This window comes from Nesoenas mayeri (genome assembly GCF_963082525.1).
Source record: "Nesoenas mayeri genome assembly, chromosome: 23".
Taxonomy (NCBI): domain Eukaryota; kingdom Metazoa; phylum Chordata; class Aves; order Columbiformes; family Columbidae; genus Nesoenas; species Nesoenas mayeri.
Window position 1 is genome coordinate 6,056,117 of NC_137574.1, and position 20,386 is coordinate 6,076,502.

General features: G+C 58.0%; 1 protein-coding gene across 2 annotated transcripts in view; it reads right to left on the reverse strand.

Annotated features, from left to right (window-relative positions):
• Window positions 1-723: 723 nt before the first annotated feature.
• Window positions 724-20,386, reverse strand: part of KIF21B (kinesin family member 21B) — a gene marked incomplete at its 5' end in the record, with an annotated part of 34,304 nt that continues 14,641 nt past the window's right edge. The window contains 30 exons of one of the 2 annotated variants that reach the window (XM_080358139.1): window positions 724-890; window positions 2,166-2,365; window positions 2,788-2,958; window positions 3,702-3,819; window positions 4,344-4,508; window positions 5,400-5,580; window positions 5,891-6,027; window positions 7,821-7,859; window positions 8,525-8,638; window positions 8,793-8,867; window positions 9,333-9,538; window positions 10,029-10,086; window positions 10,411-10,471; window positions 11,009-11,174; window positions 11,317-11,418; window positions 13,121-13,315; window positions 13,403-13,550; window positions 13,949-14,178; window positions 14,523-14,591; window positions 14,919-15,026; window positions 15,210-15,409; window positions 16,080-16,271; window positions 16,576-16,693; window positions 16,976-17,057; window positions 17,323-17,547; window positions 18,038-18,101; window positions 18,201-18,390; window positions 18,779-18,974; window positions 19,555-19,670; window positions 20,168-20,335. In XM_080358139.1, the coding sequence (XP_080214265.1) occupies window positions 836-890; window positions 2,166-2,365; window positions 2,788-2,958; window positions 3,702-3,819; window positions 4,344-4,508; window positions 5,400-5,580; window positions 5,891-6,027; window positions 7,821-7,859; window positions 8,525-8,638; window positions 8,793-8,867; window positions 9,333-9,538; window positions 10,029-10,086; window positions 10,411-10,471; window positions 11,009-11,174; window positions 11,317-11,418; window positions 13,121-13,315; window positions 13,403-13,550; window positions 13,949-14,178; window positions 14,523-14,591; window positions 14,919-15,026; window positions 15,210-15,409; window positions 16,080-16,271; window positions 16,576-16,693; window positions 16,976-17,057; window positions 17,323-17,547; window positions 18,038-18,101; window positions 18,201-18,390; window positions 18,779-18,974; window positions 19,555-19,670; window positions 20,168-20,335 (4,149 nt within the window). In that variant the 3' untranslated portion in view covers window positions 724-835. The remainder of the gene's footprint in view (window positions 891-2,165; window positions 2,366-2,787; window positions 2,959-3,701; window positions 3,820-4,343; window positions 4,509-5,399; window positions 5,581-5,890; window positions 6,028-7,820; window positions 7,860-8,524; window positions 8,639-8,792; window positions 8,868-9,332; window positions 9,539-10,028; window positions 10,087-10,410; window positions 10,472-11,008; window positions 11,175-11,316; window positions 11,419-13,120; window positions 13,316-13,402; window positions 13,551-13,948; window positions 14,179-14,522; window positions 14,592-14,918; window positions 15,027-15,209; window positions 15,410-16,079; window positions 16,272-16,575; window positions 16,694-16,975; window positions 17,058-17,322; window positions 17,548-18,037; window positions 18,102-18,200; window positions 18,391-18,778; window positions 18,975-19,554; window positions 19,671-20,167; window positions 20,336-20,386) is intronic. The other variant, XM_080358140.1, reaches the window with a different exon arrangement.

Below are 20,386 nucleotides of genomic sequence, written 5' to 3' on the forward strand. Positions count from 1 at the left end.
CAACAAACCCCTGCTGAGGGCCAAGGTGTCAAAAGGCTAAGTAGCCTTTCCCTTCCCCCTGCAGAGCAGCATAGGCAAATGGGGAAGAGCCTGAGAGCTGTGGGTCAGCTGAGTTTACAACTGGGGCTTGGAGAACGTCAGAGGGACGTGCAGCAGGTTTGTGGGGAAGCTGTCTGATGGTGATCTTCCCTGGCTTGCCATGCCTCCACTGCTGGGACACGGCAAAGGAACTCAGAGGTGCACATCTCCAGTCACTGGGGACAGGTAGAGAGAGGATGGAGAATGATCAGACTACATGACAATCCTTCTGCAGGACCCCCACAGCAGAGAAGTTGTCCCATGAGGAATGTTTCTGAAGAAGCAGCCCCTCTATGCTGTGGTCCTGGCTAGCAGACACCAAATGTCATCATGGCTGTGGAGTGGAGAAAGACTCCTGCAGGAACCAGCCCTGGAGCCAACAGGGACAGAAGCAGCACATCAGAGGCCACATGAGCCCACGGTCACAGGAGGAAACCAGGTGTCTCTGAGAAAGAGCCAAGGATCTCTGCTCCCCACAAGTCCTGGCAGGGGTGGGTGGGTGAGAAGGGAGATGAAACATCACTGGAAAACCTCAGCAGGAGGGAAGGTGGAGCTGATGGTGCCCCATGGAGATGCCTTCTCGCAGGAGCTGGCAGTGCTTAAAGTACCAGATGGGACATTGTCCACCCCGTTGGGTCAGGCACAAAGAAATCCCTATCTCTGGGCTGAGCTCCTGTAGATGATGGGGTCTTCACAGCAAGGGAGAGGTACCCCAACCTTCACCCTCCTGTCACGTATTCCAGTCCTTTTGCAGTTCCTAGTTCGAACCCGCAGGCAACCTCCTCCCACTCCAGAGCTTCACTGTCAAGTCACTGAGAAACAAAGGTGAGAGGGATGGCGTGACCTGGGGGTTCCCGCAGGAGCCCCGCAGAGAGGCACTGCCAGGAGAAATGTTCCCACCCGCAGCCCATGGCGACATGCAGCCCACAAGACTTCCAGGCCCTTTTCTCTTAGCAGGAGGTTGCCCAATCCATTTTGGGGAGCGGACAGGCCCAATGGGGCTCAGCCTCCAGCTCACCCCACTGACAGCAACTGGGGACTAAAGGAAATGGTGACGTCCAGGGCTGACACAAACGACAGGACTCCTGCACCCCTGGAATGAGCTCTAATTAGGTCAAAGCAGTGACATGTGGGGGGGAACTGATATGCTGGGTCCCCCAGGGCATGGGCTGCTTTGGGGGTGGCTGCTGACTCCTGCCCCACCATCCATGCAGGGGTGAGGGCAGGTCACAGCTTGCATGGAGCTGCCACAGTCGATGTGGGCACTCAGCAAGTTACAAAAAAGAGTAAACCAAAACAATGTGGGCAGTATGGCTGGGCCAAAGGGGCATGTCACTTCTAGCAAAGGTTTATCAAGTGGGGGAAAAAACGCAAAATAGTTTCATACCGTGAAGAAGCAGCTCAGACCAGAGAGAAAGAAAGAAAAAGAGAGAGGAGCAAAAGCAAGCAACAGAGAGAAAGACAGAGGGAGAAAGAGATGGAGAGAAAGAGAAAGAGAAAGAGAAAAGGAAAGAAAAGACAGAAGAGGAGTGCATGAGCAAGAGAGTCAGAAAGAGCAGGAGGGTCAAGGCAGACTAGTAGCACGGCCCTTTATGGCAAGGACTCGTCGTGGAAGGCAAGGGGTGAGCCCAGGCACGTAATTCCATAACTTTACCCGGCAGTCACTGTGGCACAGATGGGAGGTGGGGAGGAGGAGAGACAGAGAGAGACAGAGAAAAAGGAAGGGAGAAAAGGGACACAGTCGAAAAGAGGATATCAGAGTCTTGCTGCCAAAGAGGTCCCCGAGAGCAGCAGAGGACACCCAGACCCGGGGAAGAGGGGTCCCTGCATGGGGGATAACCCAGGGCACGGGCAGGGGACAGCCAGGGGAACAGCTCTTGGCACTGCAGCGGGCAGGCCGTGTCGCGGGGCAGGCTAAGGCGGGCAAGATGAGATGAAGAAGTGGAGGGACAAGAAAGCTGTGAAACTCCCCTCTTCCCGCCCTCCCTGTCCCCTCAGCATAAACCCACCCAGCCCCAGGGATAACAGTTCAGCCCAGGGGTCTCCCACCTCCCAAGGGTCTCAGGAGTAGAAAGCCTGGGGCTCACCTGGAGGCAGTGAAGATGTGCTTTGAGTTGGTGCAGATGGCGTTGATGGGGCTGTCATGCCCTTTTATCTCCCCAACGGGGGTGAAGGAGTCCACATTCCAGACTTTGATCATACCTCCTCGGCAGGCGCTCAGCACCATGGGGCGGCCGGGGATGAAGGCCAGGGCACAGACCCAGTCTTTGTGGGCATTGGGGATTTGCTGTAGGCACAGAGCAGAGATCATGACCAACCTCATCTGCAGCACCACCAGCAGCCTCACGCACCCAGCCTGGGAGGCTCAGCTCCTCACTGTCACCCTGGGGCTGATTTGGATTGCGGGGCTTGTGAGGAGTCAGAGGGTCCAGGCTTGGTTTGTCCTCAGAGCAGGAGACAACAATCCTGCCTTCAGAGGGGAACTTAGCACCCATCCCTGCAACTGATGCTGCAGCCTGTGTGCCAGGGGGAGCTGGCAATCCCAAGTGCTACAGAGCCACCTCATGCATGCACAGGCAGATTCCCAGGAACGGGAGTGCCCTCCCTGGCACCAGGTCCTTGAGCAAGAGGCCCCCCCAGGGCCCCAGCAGCAATGCTCCTCTGCCCCACATCACCCCGACGACCTGTGCTGTATTCTCCCCTCCAAACCTGGAGAAGTTCCTGCTGCTCCAGATCCCACTTCTTTATGCCATTGTCCCTGGAGCCGCTGAAGAGAACATCTCCCTGGATGGCCAGGCACTCGATGCCGTCGTAGTGAGGGGGCTCAAAGTTGTGAGTGGGGCCAATATTGCCCACCATGCCCTCAGCAATCTCAAATACCTGGAGGAAAAACAGTAGATGAGAGACTCCAGATGGCACTAGAAACAGAGGTGATCCTCTCCTGGAGAACTTGGCCATCACCCAGTTTTCTAGGCTCAGGGCACCCAGAGTGACACTGGAAAGGGGAGCGGGCATTGGCCAGTGGAGACGTGTTTGAGGCAGAGGTCTTGCCAGGAGTCCTGCCACCATTAGAGGAGGTCTGCCATCAGAGGTAGCCCCCATTCTGCTATATTTTACTCGTGATGAACTTTCACACACCTCCATGCATTGAGCTAACAGCCTGCAGCTGTCAGAAGAGTGGGATCCTACCTCCCTTATCACCACACCACCCTTCTTCACTCCCCTGGTGACAGGAATTCAACCTGCCAAAAACCAGCAACAACCTCAAAGGGAGTGACAAGCTCTTGCTGTGCTGGAGCTGTGAATGAGCAGGTGCAAAGTGTCTGTATGAGGGAGGGGAATCGAGCAGAACAGGGAGAGCTGCTAATCTGGGTCACCCATAACATGCAAGAACCAGCCACAGAGCCCAAGGGATGAGAGAGATGCAAATACATATCCAAAGGTACACTGGTGGACCAAGCAAAAGGCAAGATTTGAGGTGAGTAGATACACAAAAAACCTCACATGCAGAAGTGAAAAGAGAAATCTGGGCTTAGATTTCAGGGGGAAACAAGAGACCTTAGGGGCTGCCAAGATCTGAGCTTCCCTGTGGGACACAAGGCTCTCCTCTCCAAGGACAGTACCTTGACGTAGTGATCTTTGGAGCCCGTGACCACCAGGTCGTGGTTGCTTGCCGTCTGGTTTACTGTGAGACACATCACAGGCCCGATGTGGCCGCTCAGCTTCCCAATGGGCTGCAACCTGAGTTGGATAGCGTGGGTCAGCCAACCCCTTCCCGGCTGCTGAAGCTCCTCCAAGGGGCTCTCCAGGCAGAGACCCCCACAGCTCTGGAGCCCCCGGGGGACTGTGACCCCCTTTCGAGGACACCCCTCTTCCTAGTTATGCTGGGGGAAGAAGGCAGCCCTGGGACATGGCAATGTCTGGCTACAGAGCCCAGGCTGCAGCAAGGGGTCAGCAGCCCAGAGCTCTCCTGGCAGGGAGCGGGACAAGGACAAAACCAGGGGCATACTGCTGCTCACCCCACATGTCTTCTCCCTTCTCATAAGCTCTGCCCAGTTCACAGACAAACCCCCCACCCCAAGAAGCTCCACTGCTACTCATCACCCCTTGGGTCCCATAGGAAAGGGTCCTGTAAGTCCTTATTCCAAGCAACTTCCACCACTAAAAATGTTTTCTCTTTCCCAGGAGGGGAGTAATTTCAGGCTGCTCCGAGCAAACAGTGTCTACTTGACATCTGTCCTGCCCACCCCAGCACTACCCCTCACCTGCTCAGCTCCCAGATGCGGACGGAGTTACCGGTGGCAGCATAAAGCGTGGTGCCAGTGGGGTTGAGAGCAATCTGGTTGATCTGGTGCTCCCCCTGCACGCTGGTGACAGTGCGGTTGGATGTCCCAGCACATGCGTCCCCAGAGATCACCTGGCCAGAAGATCTAAGGGAGAGAGAGGTCCAGGGGAGAGGATGAGCAGAGATCAGAGCCATGGAGACCCCATGGAGGAACCACATGGGGCTGTTGGCTCCAGGCTGGTACAGCTGGGTCCCATGTCAGGGAAAGACCCTAGAGGTGTCACCATCTTTGTGGCCAGAATGGGATCAACAAGACCTCTGTCTCCTAGGCCAGTGCCCTGCTTGCAGAGGAAGCCAAGGATGTTGGGTGTGTGCATGACATGGAGCATCCCGGCCTGGTTTCCATTCAAGGATCGCTTTTGTCTCCTCCCATTTCTCTTTGCTTCCTTCAGGGAGAGCTGGCTAGTGCTGGCAGTCAGCACAGGACGGCAGAAGTATTTGGCCTCTGCACCAAAGGCAGAAGCACCTTCAGGCCAAGGCAGATGAGCTGAGGCTGGATGGAGGAAGGAGCTCTATGCTGGAGCAAGCTGGTAAGCCTGGCCTGCTGTACTCTCTTAACATTTGAGCCCTGCTCCAGACCAGCAGACCACAGCTACAGCCTGTCCCACGCTCCTTTCTGGTCCTCAAACTCCTCATAAAGATCCAGGTTTCACGGAAGAGCCTGTGATTTGCTCAGCTATGATGCCGTTAGGGGCTGTGCCTCCTCTACGGAGCTGCTCGCTCTCTCGGCCACCTCCAAAAGCAGCTGCAGATCTCTTCAAAGCTCTTCACCCTGAGCCTTCGCTGCAGGATGTCCCTGCAGGTCCTCTCACCCCAAACTCTCTCCCAGCCTCCCTGTTCCCTAAGGATGCAGCGCTGCCAACTGGCACTAAGGCAGCTGGTACTTGGCCCTGTCCCCAGCCCCAGTAGGTCCTGGGACTAGTTTCTGTAAAGCCAGAGATGCCCAGAGTGCCCAGGGTCCCCGTTTGCCACGTACGTGAGGGTGCGGATGCATCGGGCTGAGTCCCGGATGTCCCAGACCTTGATGTACGACGTGGACACGGTGAACACCAGCCCAGTGTGGCTGCAGTACTTGATGGAAACCACGTTGTTTGGGTGACCCTTGAGGGAAGCAATTTCTTGGCCCGTCACCAGGTTCCACATTTTGCAGCTCCGGTCTGCGGGAGGAGGAATGTGACCAAGAGTGTCAGGCTAGTGTGGGGGGTTGTCTCCCTCTGAAAGCATGGGGGCTTGGGGGCAATACCTCTTCTGAGCGCTGCCTCCCCCCACCCACAGGGCCAGAGGAAAGGAACCAGCCAGCCCCAGCACCAGGGCAGTCACGAGTAAGGCTCAGTGCTGAGGACAGGAGAGGGGTCCAGGAGGAACCATTCCCATAGTGCCCAGCACTCCACATATTCCCTTGTGCCAACTTCCTCCCACGGCATCTGCAGGCCGGCAACTTCTGCGTCCTCTCTGTCCATCACGCACCTTTGGACCCGGTGAAAAGCAGCTCGTCGGTGGCATCCAGGCAGAGCACAGGCTTGGTGTGTCCTTCTGCCACAGAGACGCACTGCAGCGGGGCTGTCCGGGCATTCTTGGTCCCACCCACTGGGTTGATGATGCCCCTTGCATGGGAAAGAAAGAACGAGCATGGTGGAGTGTGTGTGCAAAGACACTGCGCTACACAGTCCCAGGGGCACGGGAGAGCAAGAGCTGCCTCACTCCAAGCATCTTCCACTGCCTAGCAGTGTGAGGGGTCACTCCACCTGAACCTGGCATGTCTGAGCAAAGGTCTTTGTGGGAACCCTGGGAATCGCCCCAGGAGCAGCCCCTGCCTGCTGCCTCTGCCCCAGCAACACGGACTGAGAAAAGGCGACTGCCCAGCGGCCTCTGCTCTCCTGCTGAACCTCTCACACCTGGCCAGCATGCACTCAAGCACCCAGGAGACTCAGCTCATCGGGCCCCAGGTCAGTCAGGGACAAACTGCTCTTTCTCCAGCCTGAAGCTCTGCTGGGACAAGTGTTTCAGGGTACCAACGTCCAGCACCCCAGTTCTTTGGAGGCTGTCAGCCTGTGGCTGGTGACATTTGGAGACCAGGTCCTGCACTTTTACATAAGACCACAAGGGTGACAAAGCACAGCACCAGCATTTGCACTCAGCATCCCTGTTGCAATGGCCATGGAAGCCCTGCTGGCTCCGTGCAGGAGAGGACCTGTCCCTGCCAAACCTTCCTCCAAGGGACACCTGCTGCCTGTCCCTCTGGACACAGCATCTGTCAATCCCCTCCTCTTGAGCAGTGCTCAGGGAGCTGAGGACCAGCCCTTGCCCTTCCAGACCCCAGAGTGCATTGGCAACAACAGCTTTTCCCAGCTGGCGCCCCATAGCACAGCCTCCCCGCAGCCATGGGGCCCTGGGTTGTGCTGGTCTCTTTCTAAAGGCAGGGAAACTGAGGCACAGGGCTGTAGAAGGGCAGGCCCAAGGCCACTTAAAGTTTGCATTAGTCATGAGGACCAACACAGCCTCATTAATTTGGGTTTGGAAATCACACGCATGTGACCTTTCTTTCTCAGCAGCTGCATTTACAAATTCAAACAGACTTCCCCTGACCCCTGGTGTTTCTACCAGTCTCAAGGTGACACTGAATCTAAATGGAAATCCTGGCTCCCCAGGGTGAGATGTTATCGATGGACCTTGTGTTGCTGCCTGATGATAAAACTGCCCAAGGTGACACAGCACAGACACATCTGGTGCCACCTCCCCAGGCCATGGGCAATGTGAGGTGACACTTGGGTGCTGGAGGGCTGATGTTCCTAAAGGACAGGGAAAGGTGGCCTTTGTGTTGGGAAACCTCTGCAGGCAGGAGCGTGCAGTGGGACAAGCCCAGGAGCACCTTAACCCCAAGGCTGAAATCTGCACCACAATCTGACTTGTATTTCCTTGGGAAAACCAAACCACAACCCAGCACCAGGGAAGCACAAGCAGGTGTGGGGAGCACCTGGAGATATTTGCCTGGAAGATGCTTGTGAGAAGGGCACACCAGGAGTGCCCAGGGTTGCTTGTCCCCTTCCCCAGCATCACACCATCCTGCTGGAGAGCTGGGGGACAGGATGGGACATGGTGGCATCATGCTGATGAGAGCCCATCAGAGATGGAGGAGAACATGCTGCCACCCCAAAACAGCCGTTGCCCATAGATGAGGTTTCCAAGGGCTGATCAGAGCAGGAATGGTTCAAACTTGCAACCAAGGGGACAGTGTCAGATACTGGAGGTGGCATGCCAGGGGGGACAGCACACACAAGCTGGGAGGTGGGGGAGAACAGCAAGGCGCAGGTGGAGCATGCAGGGACAAGGGAGAGCAGACTCGTGAGACAGAGAGAAGGAGAGGAGGGAGGGATAATAAATAGAAAGTTGTCTATACCTCAGCACCTCCGAGACAGAGGAATCGCTGTCATCAGACCTAGGGGCAGAAAATTAGCAGGATTATGGGAGAGAAAACCCAGACTAGAAGAGGGAGCAGAGGAGTCAGAGAGGGAGGATTGTTATTGCATCCAAGCCAGTGTAGGACAGAGAGAAAGAGGAAAGGAGAGGGAGAAAGAGAAGCACACGTGGAGAACTAAGGGAGAGGGCAGAGGAGCAAGAGGCATGTGAGGATCAGACAGCAGGTCTCCATCAGGGAATGTCAGCGCCGCTAGCGATGCTCCAAGACAGCAGCTGCCCGACCTGCTGCAGGGGGTTGCTGGAGCAGCATTTGTGGGTTGGTGCCAGTCCTTCAGCTTCCTGCAAGCCCCCATCCCACCTCACCCCATCCTGCTCCACAGCCTTTGCCAGTGATCCACGTCTGGCACTGCCGTGTCCCAAGGAGGGCTCAGCCAGAGCCCAGGACAGGGAGCTCCTGCACGCGGCCAGCTCAGAGGGCACTCAGCAGGCAGGGCACGGCGAGAGTCTGGCATGGCCCTTGAAGAGCATCTGCTCCCTCATGGAGAAGAGCAGGGAGTGAAAAAGGTGGCAGGAGGCTGGCTGGGTCCTGTGTTCCTACACCCCACCGTGGGCCCTGATATGTGCCATTTGCTGTTCTGATGTGGGTCCCTCTCCCTCAGACCCCCCCACCCCACCAGGACTTACTTATCCAAGGCAGACCCCTGGCTCTGGTTGCTCGTGAGACGAGAGAAGACGTTGCGGTCGTTGCGTGGACGGGTGGGTGGGGATGAGGGAGGTGTGAAGCCAACATCTGGAGGCCTGAGCCAGGAAGGATTAGAGAGACATGTGAGTTGGGAATTGCTCACCTGGCAGCTGCCTGGTGCACCAGGGCCCAGCCAGCATCTCTCCCGCTTGTCTGGGCCACCCAGCCTCTCCCTGCCCAAGTGACCATTTCTCCAGCTCCCAAGCTCACCTGGCAGGCTGCCCACGGTCATAGGATTTCCTCCTTGTCAGAGGCGAAGTGTCCGAGCCACGAGATTGTCTGGGACTAAAGCAAGTGAAAGAGAACACAGTGGGTGCCTTCTCCCGACTGGGATCCCTCCACGCTGAACACCCATGTCCTTCCCCAGCAGAGCAAAGGAGAAGCTGGGCTGTCCTGGATCACAAGATCAGGGGATGCCTTGAGTCATCCAGTGAGTGCGGAGGCTTTTGGCAACCCAAGAAGGCTGATCTCCCAGGGCAGTGAGCCGGGGATCCTCACACACCTCTCTTCCCTCCCTCCTCCTGGACTACCCTTCTCTCCAGCTGCAGAGGACACCAACATACTCCTAGACACTCTCTGAGGCCCACTGGAGAAATCCACCACTGCTTGCTGCAGACAAGCCCGGATAGATGCACATTTGCTCTCACCCTCACTGCTCTGCAACTCCACAGACAGGGCACAGCTTCCCCCCTGCTGGCTCATGCCTGTACAAGTTTCCCAATGCCCAGGAACCCCTCATCCCATGCTCACAAGGTGCTTCCTCGTGTGGGTAAGCTGATGGTGCGTGACACTTTCTCCTTGTAATAGGGGTCTCGGATGGAGAAGCTGATCCCATCCTCTTTGATCTCCATGAGGGATGCCAAGGACTTAGTGATGTTCTTGGTGGAGACGTCCAGCGTGGGTCCTAGACACTCAGCCGACACTGCCTTCATCTGCCCTGACAGCTTGGGCTCTCCCTAGGGCAGGACAGAGGGCTCAGGCACAGGCAGCACAGCGTGGGGACAGTGGGAGCAGTCAGAGAGCTGCGGAGGGGAGCAGTTCGCGCGCTCTGGCCACAGGAGGCTGAGCTCCCCTGCAGTGTGCTGGGATGCCCATGCTCTCCATGTGCTAAGCAAATGTGATAGCCTGTGCAGAACTGTCCTCCACCTTTCCCACAGTGGATGCAGCACTGCACAGGGTCCTCCTTGGTGCCCACTCAGATCTGGAAGGTACTGGTTGTGTGGTGGATGTTTTCCAAGTCTCTGGTGCTTCAGAGGACCACAGGACCAGGAGGCCTGGGATCGCCCTCGGTTAGAGCTGACTGCACCCAGAGACCAGCCACACTGCCTTACGCCAAGCCTGGCTCTCCAAGGCTCAGACTAGCGAGCCTGAAGAATCACTGACCAACATGCCCTTCCATCCTCCTCCCATTCCCCGTGACAGGGCAACAGAGAAAGGCCAACTAACCTTGAACTTGAAGTCATCCTGGCTTGCGGAGCCCTTCATGGTGAAAGACTGGGAGATGCTACAAGAAGAAGGGAGCAAAGATGGAGCTTTATTGCTAAACCCCTTTCAGAGAGCTGGTTGCCATCAGCCCACCAGACTCCTTGGGTCACCCCCTGGTCCCCAGCACCGTTTATACAAGGGATGACCTGGTCTTCACTCCCTGCTGGTATCTAAGAGACATCTCTGCTCCCCTCCCCAAGGGCTGGGCACCACAGGAAAGCTTAGGTGGGGCTTCGTTCATCCATGTCCACCTGCGAGGTTCCATGGGTGGCACCAGACATCCCACCCTGTCCTGGCCCCCCCAGCCACCAGAAGCTCAGGCAGGGCTGAGCTGGGCACTCACCTGCCATCTGAAGCCAGGCTGAACTCTGAGACCTCCTCATCCGTACTGGCGTAACCATTCTCTGTGCAGGAGGGAAACACCACATCAGCAGCACAGAGGAGACCCCATTGTGCCAAGCCCCATCTGAACCACAGAATCATAGACCATCCTGAGCTAGGAGGGACCCACAGGATCATGGAGTCCAGCTCCTGCCCCTGCACAGGACACCCCACAGTTCACTCCGTGTGTCTGAGGATGTTGTCCAGTCTCTTCTTGAACACTGTCAGGTTGGGGCCGTGACACCTCCCTGGGGAGCCTGTTCAGTGTCCAGCACCTCTGGGGGAAGAACCTTTTCCTCATGTTCCACTGACCCTCCCCTGGCACATCTTCTGCCATTAAACCACGCAGCAGAGGGGGCAGCTGAGGGGGTGTCTGGTCCTCTTCCCTGTGGTGTGGTGGCTGGAGAGTATATCCCCCCCAGCATCGCCCTGGGGGCAGCCCCAGACACACTGGTGCCCCCTATGGCACCTCCAGATGCTTCCTGGGGGGCTGGCACGGGGGAAACCTCACCCCACAGGCAGCACAACCAGCCTGAGGATGCACCGGTCCCGGGTCTCACCTTGCTGGACATTGTGGATCAGGGCCTGCAGCTCGGGGTGCGACTCAGCCTTCTCCCGCAGGGCGTCCAGGATGGCGTGGTTCTGCGAGGAGCTGGTCACGTCCGACTGCCGCAAGCGTCCCTCCAGCAGGCGGATCTGGGCCTCCTTCTGTGCCACCTGCAGCCCCTGGGGATGCACAGCCACACCGGGCCTGAGGCGGGAGTCTCGGGTGCCCGTCACTAGTCCCCATCCTGGCACCCTGCTCCCTGCTCCCTCCCCAGCCACGGGAAATCCCGCCAGGCGTCCAGGCCCTGGAGTGGCCCCACACCTTGTCGATGGAGGCCTTCAGGAAGTTGTCCAGCAGGAGCCGGGCTTCGGCCAGGGAGCAGGAGCTGATCACCACCGAGGTGTCCGTGGAGTCCAGCTCCTCCTGGAAAGCAGAGGGATGGGCATTGGATGCAGCAGGGGAGCTTTGCTGCCGGGCGTGGGACGGGCAGAACGGGCACCGCGGCCAGCACAGCACCGCTGCCAGCCTGCCCAGCCCCCACACTCACCCTCCTCAGTCTGCACAAGAGGCTACTGGAGAGATCATAGAATCATAGACCGTCCTGAGCTGGAAGGGACCCACAAGTATCATGGAGTCCAGCTCCTGTCCCTGCACAGGACACCCCACAGGTCACCCCGTGTGTCTGAGGACGGTGTCCATTCTCTTCTTGAACACTGTCAGGTTGGGCCGTGACACCTCCCTGGGGAGCCTGTTCAGTGTCCAGCACCTCTGGGGGAAGAACCTTTTCCTCATGTCCCACTGACCCCCCTGGCACATCTGCTGCCATTTCCTGGGCTCTGTCACTGTCATAGAGCAGAGCTCACCCTGCCCCTCCTGCTCCTGCTGAGGAACCTGCAGCCCATGAGCTCTGCCCTCAGGCTGCTCTGCTCCAGCTGAGCAAACCCAGGGACTGCAGCCGCTGCTCATCCGGCTTCACTCCAAACCTTCACCAGCTTCGCAGCCTCCTCTGGACACTCTGCAGCAGCTTTATCTCCTTTTCTCCTGTGTCCCAGCCCTGCACACAGTGAATGCTGCAGGTGAGGCTGCCCCAGCGCAGAGCAGAGCGGGACAATCCCCCCCTGCCCGCTGGCCGTGCTGTGCTGGGTGTACCAGGACACGGGGCCCTCTTGGTGCCAGGGACACTGTTGGCTCATGTTCAACTTGCCATCAACCGGAGCCCCCAGCTCCCTCTCCATGGAGCTGCTCTCCAGCAACTCACCCCCAGTCTGTCTGTACAGCCAGGGTTGCCACATCCCAGGTGCAAAATATGGCACTTGCCTTTGCTGAACTTCATGTGGTTGGTGATTGCCGAGTTCTCCAATTTGTCCAGATCCCTCTGCAGGGCCTCTCTGTCCTCAAAAGTGTCAACAGCTCCCCCCAGTTTCGTGTCATCAGCAAATTTGCTAAGCAATTCCTCAAGTTCTGAGTCTAAATCGTTTATAAAGATCTGGCCATGGAGATGGCCAACACAGCCTGGAGATCTACTGTGTTGCTACAGGAATCCCGGTGCCAACGCTTAATTAGTCACTAATCTGCAGACACCAGCATCACCTGAATCCACAGCAGATCATGTCACTGGCCCAAAGGCTAGTGTGAATTAACAGCCCCTCTTTCCTGCCAGTGTAGGTGACAGCTGCGGACAAGCTGGGGACAGCACGCAGCCTCCAGTCCGGGCTGCAGCCGCTAGAGGGAAGCCGGGAGCCGCTCAGCATCTCTGCGGCGTGCACAGTGCGTAAACCGGACTCACAACCTGTGGGGTTTCTGCTGGGTGTTTCCAGCACATGAAACTCCCGTGGGGACAAGGGACCAGCAGCCCCACAGGCAGCAGAGGGTCTGCAGCTTCCCAGCATCCCAGGGCGGTGGGGCACCGGGCACCAGCAGCCTGTCTGTGTACCTGGCAGCACTCCCCTCCACAATTAACCACCTAATGAGAAGTGACTGTGTGGGTGCAACCCCATGGAGTGCGTGGCACAGCCCCAAGAAGGACTCAGGGATGCCCAGCCGGGCTGTGCCCAAGGACACCTTCACCTCCCAGGGATGCTCCTGGGAGGAGGCAGGGCGAGCGGGGCCAAGTACAACTGCCCACCTTGGTCTCCTCGATCTGCATGATGGTGGCCTGGCAGTCGGAAATGCTGTCATTGATGTAATCGATGTTGGCCCCCAGCACCTCGATCTCCTCATTCAGCTCCTGCAGCCCCTTCTGCTCCATGGGGCTCTCTGCTTGCAGTTTCGCCCTCTTGCCCAGCAATGCTTCCTGCAGCAGTGCCAGCTCCTCGCGTTTCTGGGGGAAAAGGAAGGGAAGTCAGCATGGCTGTCCCACCGACCCACACCCACCACCTGGCCCTCCCTGTCCCCAGCACCATGTCACCTTGATGAGCCGCTCCATGTCAGCCTCCAGGTTTACGATGGTCATTCTCTGCATGACAATGTCAAAGATGCGCCGCTCCAGCGACTGCCACTTGAGGCGGGCGGCTTTGCTGAAGGTCTGGCTCACCCCCTTCTTGGGGAACTTCTTCCTATAGCCGGAGTGGAGAAGAGGCACATGGGTGTTCAGCCTGGAACATTGTGCTTTACCCCAAAAGGATGCCTAGGATGTGTCTACTTGGGAGCAGAGGCAGCATCTGCATAGTTTCTGGACTGCTCAGCTTTTCCATCGCCCCTTAGTGAAGAGAGGGACAAGAGATGAGGCCAGTAGGGTTTGTGCCACGGCATTTAATGCTCATGGAAGGCCAGTACTGGGCTCAAGCCCAGGTGACAGTCAGTGACATGCTGCCAGCACAGCCTGTCACTGAGTCAATGGTTTAACACAGCCTAAATGCACAATAAGATGCTGGCATTCAACCTCCACCCTCAGCCAAAAGCCAGACATGGGAGTCCTGGGATGCCCCATCACCCCTGCAGCCCCTGCCCTGACCTGGCGGGCCGAGCCCCATTCACGGAGGACGAGGGATCTCCCAGGAAGTTGTTGATTTTCCTGTTCCACTGGCGCACGATGCTGGAGACGGAGCGCGCACCGGACTCTGGCTCGGAGGACGTGGTGCTGGCCGAGACCTCTGCACCTGAGTCCAGCATGGCCGGCTTCTGGCTTGTCCTGCCCGCCACCCGGTCTGACATGGGCTTGGCAAGACGGCGCAGTGCCGAGACCTGCCCAGAGGAGGAGCAGAGGAGAGGGTCTCAGATGGACATCCCCAGCCCAAACCTGTCACCATCACCCCCAGGTCCTCATGGGACCAAGAGCAGCAGCTCTGGAACCCAAAGCCCCAGGGCTGTAGTCCATCCCCTGCCCCAGGAGATGAGCAATTCCTCTACTGCTGCAACCACCTCTCATCTGCTTACAAAGCCATAAAAAGCCCCCCACCCTTTTGGGAAACCTGCTCCCAGAGCTGGCACTGTCTGAGGATGGGATGTCTCTGAGCCAAGCACTGGGGCCAGGACCCCCATGGGGTTGGGGGCTACATGGATGCAAGCCCCACATCCCCACCCCTCACCTCCTGAGTTTTCCTCCGCAGAACGATTTCCTGCTGCCGCTTCTGAGACTCCAGAGCCCGGATCTGAAACTGCACGAGAGAGAGACTATTGGGGTCCTGCCCAGACACCCCAGCAATGGTCACAGTCCCAGGGCTCCCACCACCAACACCTGGAGCAGTTACTTTGGTATCAACAGTCTCACTTGGGAAGCCCTTGGGAGCTACTCAGACAGGAGTGTTCTGTTGCAGCCATGCAGCCCCTGCAAGGCCATGGGTGCAGCAGGGCCCTGAGCTTCACCAATGGATATTTATAAGCACCTCAGAGTGTCAGAGCAGCATAAACACCCCCCCGCAGCCAGCCCAGGTCCCCTGCTGCACAGGGTTGCCCAGGGACACACAGACAGGCTGGGGTCTCACCTCCTGCCGGCGCTGCTCCTTCTTGAGCTGCGCTATCTCCCGATTCCTCTTGGTCTCTGCCAGTCGCCTCCGCTGCTGCTCCTCCCGCATCTGCTTCATCAGCGCAACCTGGAATGGGGAGATCTCCTTCAGCTGACACCCAACTGTCTCAAGGCACCCACCCACCAGACAGACAGACAAATGGACAGACAGATGTCCTGTACTTGCCACCAGAAGTGGAAAACACCACTTCTAAGCAGGGAGCCAGACTTGACCAGGTAATGCCCTCCCTGCCCTGGAATGTCCAGGTACCTTTGCCTTCTTCATCTCGGCCACCTCTGCCTGCAGCTTCCTCAGCTCCCGCTCGTAGCGGGACTGGTTCTTGAGCAGGCGAGCGTGCTCCTTCTGGGCTGCCTGGAGCTTCTGCAGGTCCCGATTCATCTCCTTCAGCCGCTTCTCGTAGTCCGCTTTGATCTTGTTGGCTTTCTCCTCCGTGTAGCACTCCATGGTGCCTGGGGAAGCGAGGAGAGGGCTTGTGATGGCCATGCACCCCAGGCTCCTCCTGCAGCTACACACTCTGCCTGGAGGCACCAGGTGCTGCTCCCTCCCTGTCCCACCAGCCCACTCCCCACAACCCCTTTGCTCTGGCCCCCTCACAGGCTGGGGTCTCCCTGGGGGCACCCACTGGAGATGCGTTAGGACCCAGCACAGGGTGGGGGACAGTGGGTTACAGCAGTCGCTGGGCTGAGAGAAGCTGCAGACCTAGACCTACAGCCATGTACATGGGTGATCCTGCCCTGCTGAGCCTAGAGATGAGCTACACCACCAGGTCTATGGGGTCTTCATGTGCCCCTCAGCATCTTAGTTTCTCCAAGAGCTTCTGTATCTCATGAAGCGACATTCAAGCCTAGAAGAGGCTTTGCCTCGCCATCCTTTCCAGCTACCTCTCCAGGACCAGCAGGGTCAGGAGCTCTTCAGCTGACTAGTCCCACTCCCATGGCAAGACAAGCAGGGTCTTGGGGGACCCAGGGGCTCAAGCACAGGCAGGGGGATGGCAAAGCTCTACCAGAGCCAGCATTGCATGCAGAGGGTGGATGGTTTGGCTCCAAGTCAGCAGGGCTGGAGCGGGGACTGGGGCTCAACACTGCAGGGATGGGATCCCACAGGAGACACGGTTCTCACTGAGGTTCTGCAGGACTCGGTCCCGCTCCAGCTGTGTGTCCCGAATCTTGTTCTGCAGGAGGATCAGCTTCTCCTCGTACTGGTGCTTGAGGGTCTGCAGGCGCCGCTGGCTGTTCTCCAGCTCGTCAATCAGCTTCTGCTTGATCTCTATCTCGCAGGTCAGATCCGCCAGGTCAGCCTGGAAATTCACGGCTGGAGACCGGTGGGAGACAGTCAGGCTGGGAAGGATGGAGGAGCATCCCCCTCACAGCCCCACTGAGCCACAACACGAGGGCAGAGGGAACCAATGGGAACACACTTTGCTGGGGAGCAGCAGCGCCCCAAAGGGTGTTGGAGACTCCCTGCAGCAACCCTGGTGCTTTTCCAAGCTATGCAGAGGAGATGTGGTTGGGGCACCCCAGTGGATTCCCCCTTCCCAGGACCAGAGCTCAGTGCCAGGAGGCACCAGCAAATGCACCCCTATACCCTGGGCTGCATGTGGGGCTCCACACTTTACCCTTCTCCTCTGCATCTGAGTCTGAGTCCACCAGGCTCTCTTCACTGCCTGAGTCCTCGTCTTCATCCTCACGTCCATCCTCTTCCTCACAGCCACTCTCATCCTGTTCCTCCTCCTCCTAAGAGATGAGTGGCCAACCTCAACTTGCAGCACAGCCTTTCCCTTCTCTCTGCAGCAATTCCCTCCTCCAAACGCAAGCTGACCCCACAGCGATGGGCTGCAGCCCCCACAACAGGATGGAACCTCCCACACAGGGTGCCCAGGGGCTGCAGCAGCACGTCTGGACCCCCAGTGCACCTTGTGGAGAGCAGCTCTGTGCCCTGTCCATCCTTGAAGCCATCCTCTCCCAGCTGGGCCACACTGCATCACCCAACCCCTCTTCATCTATTCTGGGACTCACCTCTTCCACCTCGTTCTCATCTGTCTCCTCCTCATTGTCCTGCTGCAGTTTCTGCCGCCTCTTAAACGCCTCCTTCTCTGGGCTGCGGGAGAGCAGAGGAGTGTTGGTGAGTCCCAGCACGGGGGTGCCCGGGGATGCTCCTGCTTTTGGACCCTTTGGGGATTGTGTGGTGGGTGACAAGATCAAGGGCAAGGCAGCAGCAGGAGGGGAACCCAGCCATCTGGGTTCTGTCTTGTTGCTCTGGCTTTAGTGGGGATGGGGGAAGCAGGACACCCGAACCTGCAAGGACAGATAGGGACCAACACGCAGCCTCCCCCTTCCCAACACTGCACAGCAGCTGCCTTCACCTTTTCCTCTGCTGCTTCCTCTCTTTCTTTTTCAGGCGCTCCAGGTCCTGCTTGGCCCGTCGGAGCACGTCGGAGGCCTCTGTGTCCACGGAAGCCGCGGGGCTGCACAGGCCAGCCAGGCCCGATGCTGGGGATGAGCCCATGGAGTAGGGGGCCCGGGCAGAGATACGTGAGAGGCTGCGACGCAGAGACTCGTTCATGGACTCGCTCTCCAGCAGCTTCGTCCTAGGGAGTGGAGACAAGATGTGGTCAAAGAGGGGACATCCCACTGTCCCCAGATGAGGGGATCTTGCCTGGTTTTAGGATGGTGTGAGCCAGGGACAGTGTCACCACACACCCATTCCCATTCATGTTGGGTCAGGAGGTCAGGATGCTGCAAGACAGGGTTGCTGTATCGCACAAACAACTGTGATAAACCCAGCTTTGGGGGGTCAGCAGCCCCTGGGAGACACCAGGCACTCCCATCAGGATCTCCCTCTACATCAATAGCCACACAATGAATGAAAATGGCCAAAGGATTGCCTGGCACCAAGGCTGGGACTCCTACAGCCCCCGTGCAGCAGCAATGGAGTCAGCTGCTTCTACATCGGGGCTTACGACTCATCCCAGCGATGCCGGAACACGGAGCTGTGAGCCACACCTGGGCTCAGAGCCCACCATGGCAGCTGTCAGCCCGGGGACCCGGGTGACAGTCCAGCCCCAATGCCCAGCTCACCTCAGCTCCTCAATCTCCCGGATGTAGTTCTGGATGAGGGCACCGATGGCTTCATTGCCGTCACCTGGAGGAGCAAGGCACAGGTGGATCCAGGCAGGACGCGGGCTGTCCCACAGCTCCCATCCTGGCTAATCCACCATGCCATGCACTAGTCCAACCTCACCTGCTTTGGCCAGCATCAGATTGGCCTCCTGACTCATGAGGTGGGTGACCCTGCTGTTGATCGCGTCGATGGCCTCCTGCATGGCCTTCACCCGCATGCGCAGAGCGCTGTTCTCCTTCTGCAACATGGCGTTCTCGCGGAAAAGGTCACTGTAGCCCTCCGAGCCATCCTCCCCGATGACTCGCTTGCCCTGTGGGGACAGGAGGGGAGTCCTTGAGTGCAGGGCGAGCTGGGACATGGGGACACACCACTGCATCCCTGGGGGCAGCCCCAGCCACTAGAGCAGGGCAGGGACAAACCTAAGGACCAGGAATGCTCAACAGGCAGAGGGTGAGAGATGCCTCAAGGCTTCTCCCTGCCTTGGTATCCCCAAGAGACTTGCCCAAGGTTCTGCCTGTGGCAGGGCAGGAGCTGAGCCTCCATCTCTTAAGCTTCCTGACCTCTCCCAGCAATTACCCCCATCAATAGGGGCGGGGCATGGTAGGCAGGAGGGTCTTTCCCACAAAAACCACCCCAATTCAAACACAAGGAGGAGGTTTTCTGCTCCTGCCTCCATCCCTCCTTGGCTGGCCACTCACTGCCTTGTACTCCATCAGCTCCATCTGCAGGCGGGCGATCTCGGCCCGCAGGGCACTGATCTGCTGACTTGTCTTGTCCTGGTTCACCACCACCTTGTTCTTGATGTTGCGAGCCCGATTGGCATACTTGAGAGTGTTCAGGGTCTCCATGAAGTCCCGGTCAGATGGGCTCACACAGGCAATCATGATAGTTTGGCTTGGAAAGGTGAAAATCAGCATGAAAGGACAGTTTCCCCCCACCCCGCGCCAACTCAGCACCTGGAAACCTGGGACCCGGCACAGGCTGTGTGCCCCCAGACACCCCTCCTAGACCCTTCTGTGTTCTATAACCAAGGTAAAAACTGGGTTCAGTCCCTCCCAGAGCCAGAGCGCCATCAAGACCCCATGAGTAACACGTCGCACTGCACTGGGCAAAGCCAGCCTCCACCAGGCAGGTCACATCTCCGAAGAGTGCTGGGGAAGAATGAGAAATACCCCCAAAGCTGGCAGGGAATTCAATCCATCCCATGCTTGGCAACACCACCTGCCAAGTCCCAGATCCGCAAGGGCTCTGAAGTGTTTGCACCAGCTAATACTGCCAAAGCTGGCTAATTGTGCCTGGGACTTATAAGGAGCCCAAGTGCAAAATCATGCACTGCCTGTCAGGAGGCATCATCTCCCCCCTGGGCAACCCACATGGTATTTGAGTCTTGAAATAGTTCCTGCAGGGCTCCCTAGACCCTCGGCCTTGTTTGCAGTCTGGTCTCAGGGCTCAGCCCTGTCTGGGACCCCCTTACCTGTTGCCCCCGAGGGAATCCTGCAGCAGGCGGGTGAGCTTGGAGTCGCGGTAGGGCACATGCACAACTTTCTTGCTCTGGTCTCCGAGGGCACTAATGACATTCCCCAAGGCCAGCTACCAACATAAAGGAAAGCACACCCCAAATTCAGCCCCTGCTGAGAATACAGCTGTCACGTAGCCAGCACGACAGGCCTGGGGCGTGTGCTGCAGCACAGGTTTGGGGTGCCGGAGGTGGAGGCGTGGGGCTTCCCTTGCCAGTCTCAGCACTCATCCCCCCTTCCCTGGGCTGTGCCTTTCTTCTACATGCAGTGAGAAGCAGCATCAAGCCCTGGAGATTTTTATATGCTCAAGTTAGCAGACCTCAACCTTTTGGGTACTTGCACCTTGTGCCCAGCTGTATCTCCTCCCCATAGTCAGAGCTGTGCCCTCAGCACTGGTGTTTTGGACTATGCGCATTCCTGCCTACAGGGCCAGGCAGCATAAAGCCCAGCAGAGACAGCAGCAACCCCAAGAGCCCAGAGCAGCTCCAAGCAGGACCCAAAAGCCTCCCAGGCTCCCCCCGTCAGGCCCTGCCTCCCCCTGCCCTTGCACACTGGTGTCTGGGGCCGTACCAGACCACAGTTGATGGAGATGCCTTCCTTTGCTCTCTCGCCGGTAGCACCTGTTCGCTTCAGCCTTTCTGAGCCAGCCAGGTCTACGAAGTGGAACTTGGCCGTGAGGGTCTCGTACTCAGTGGTGGGCTGGGCTCCATCCAGGAGGCTGGTCACCTCCCCATTCACCTGTGGCCAGGCACACATGGAGAAGGTCACCACCACAGCCCTAGAGCAGGC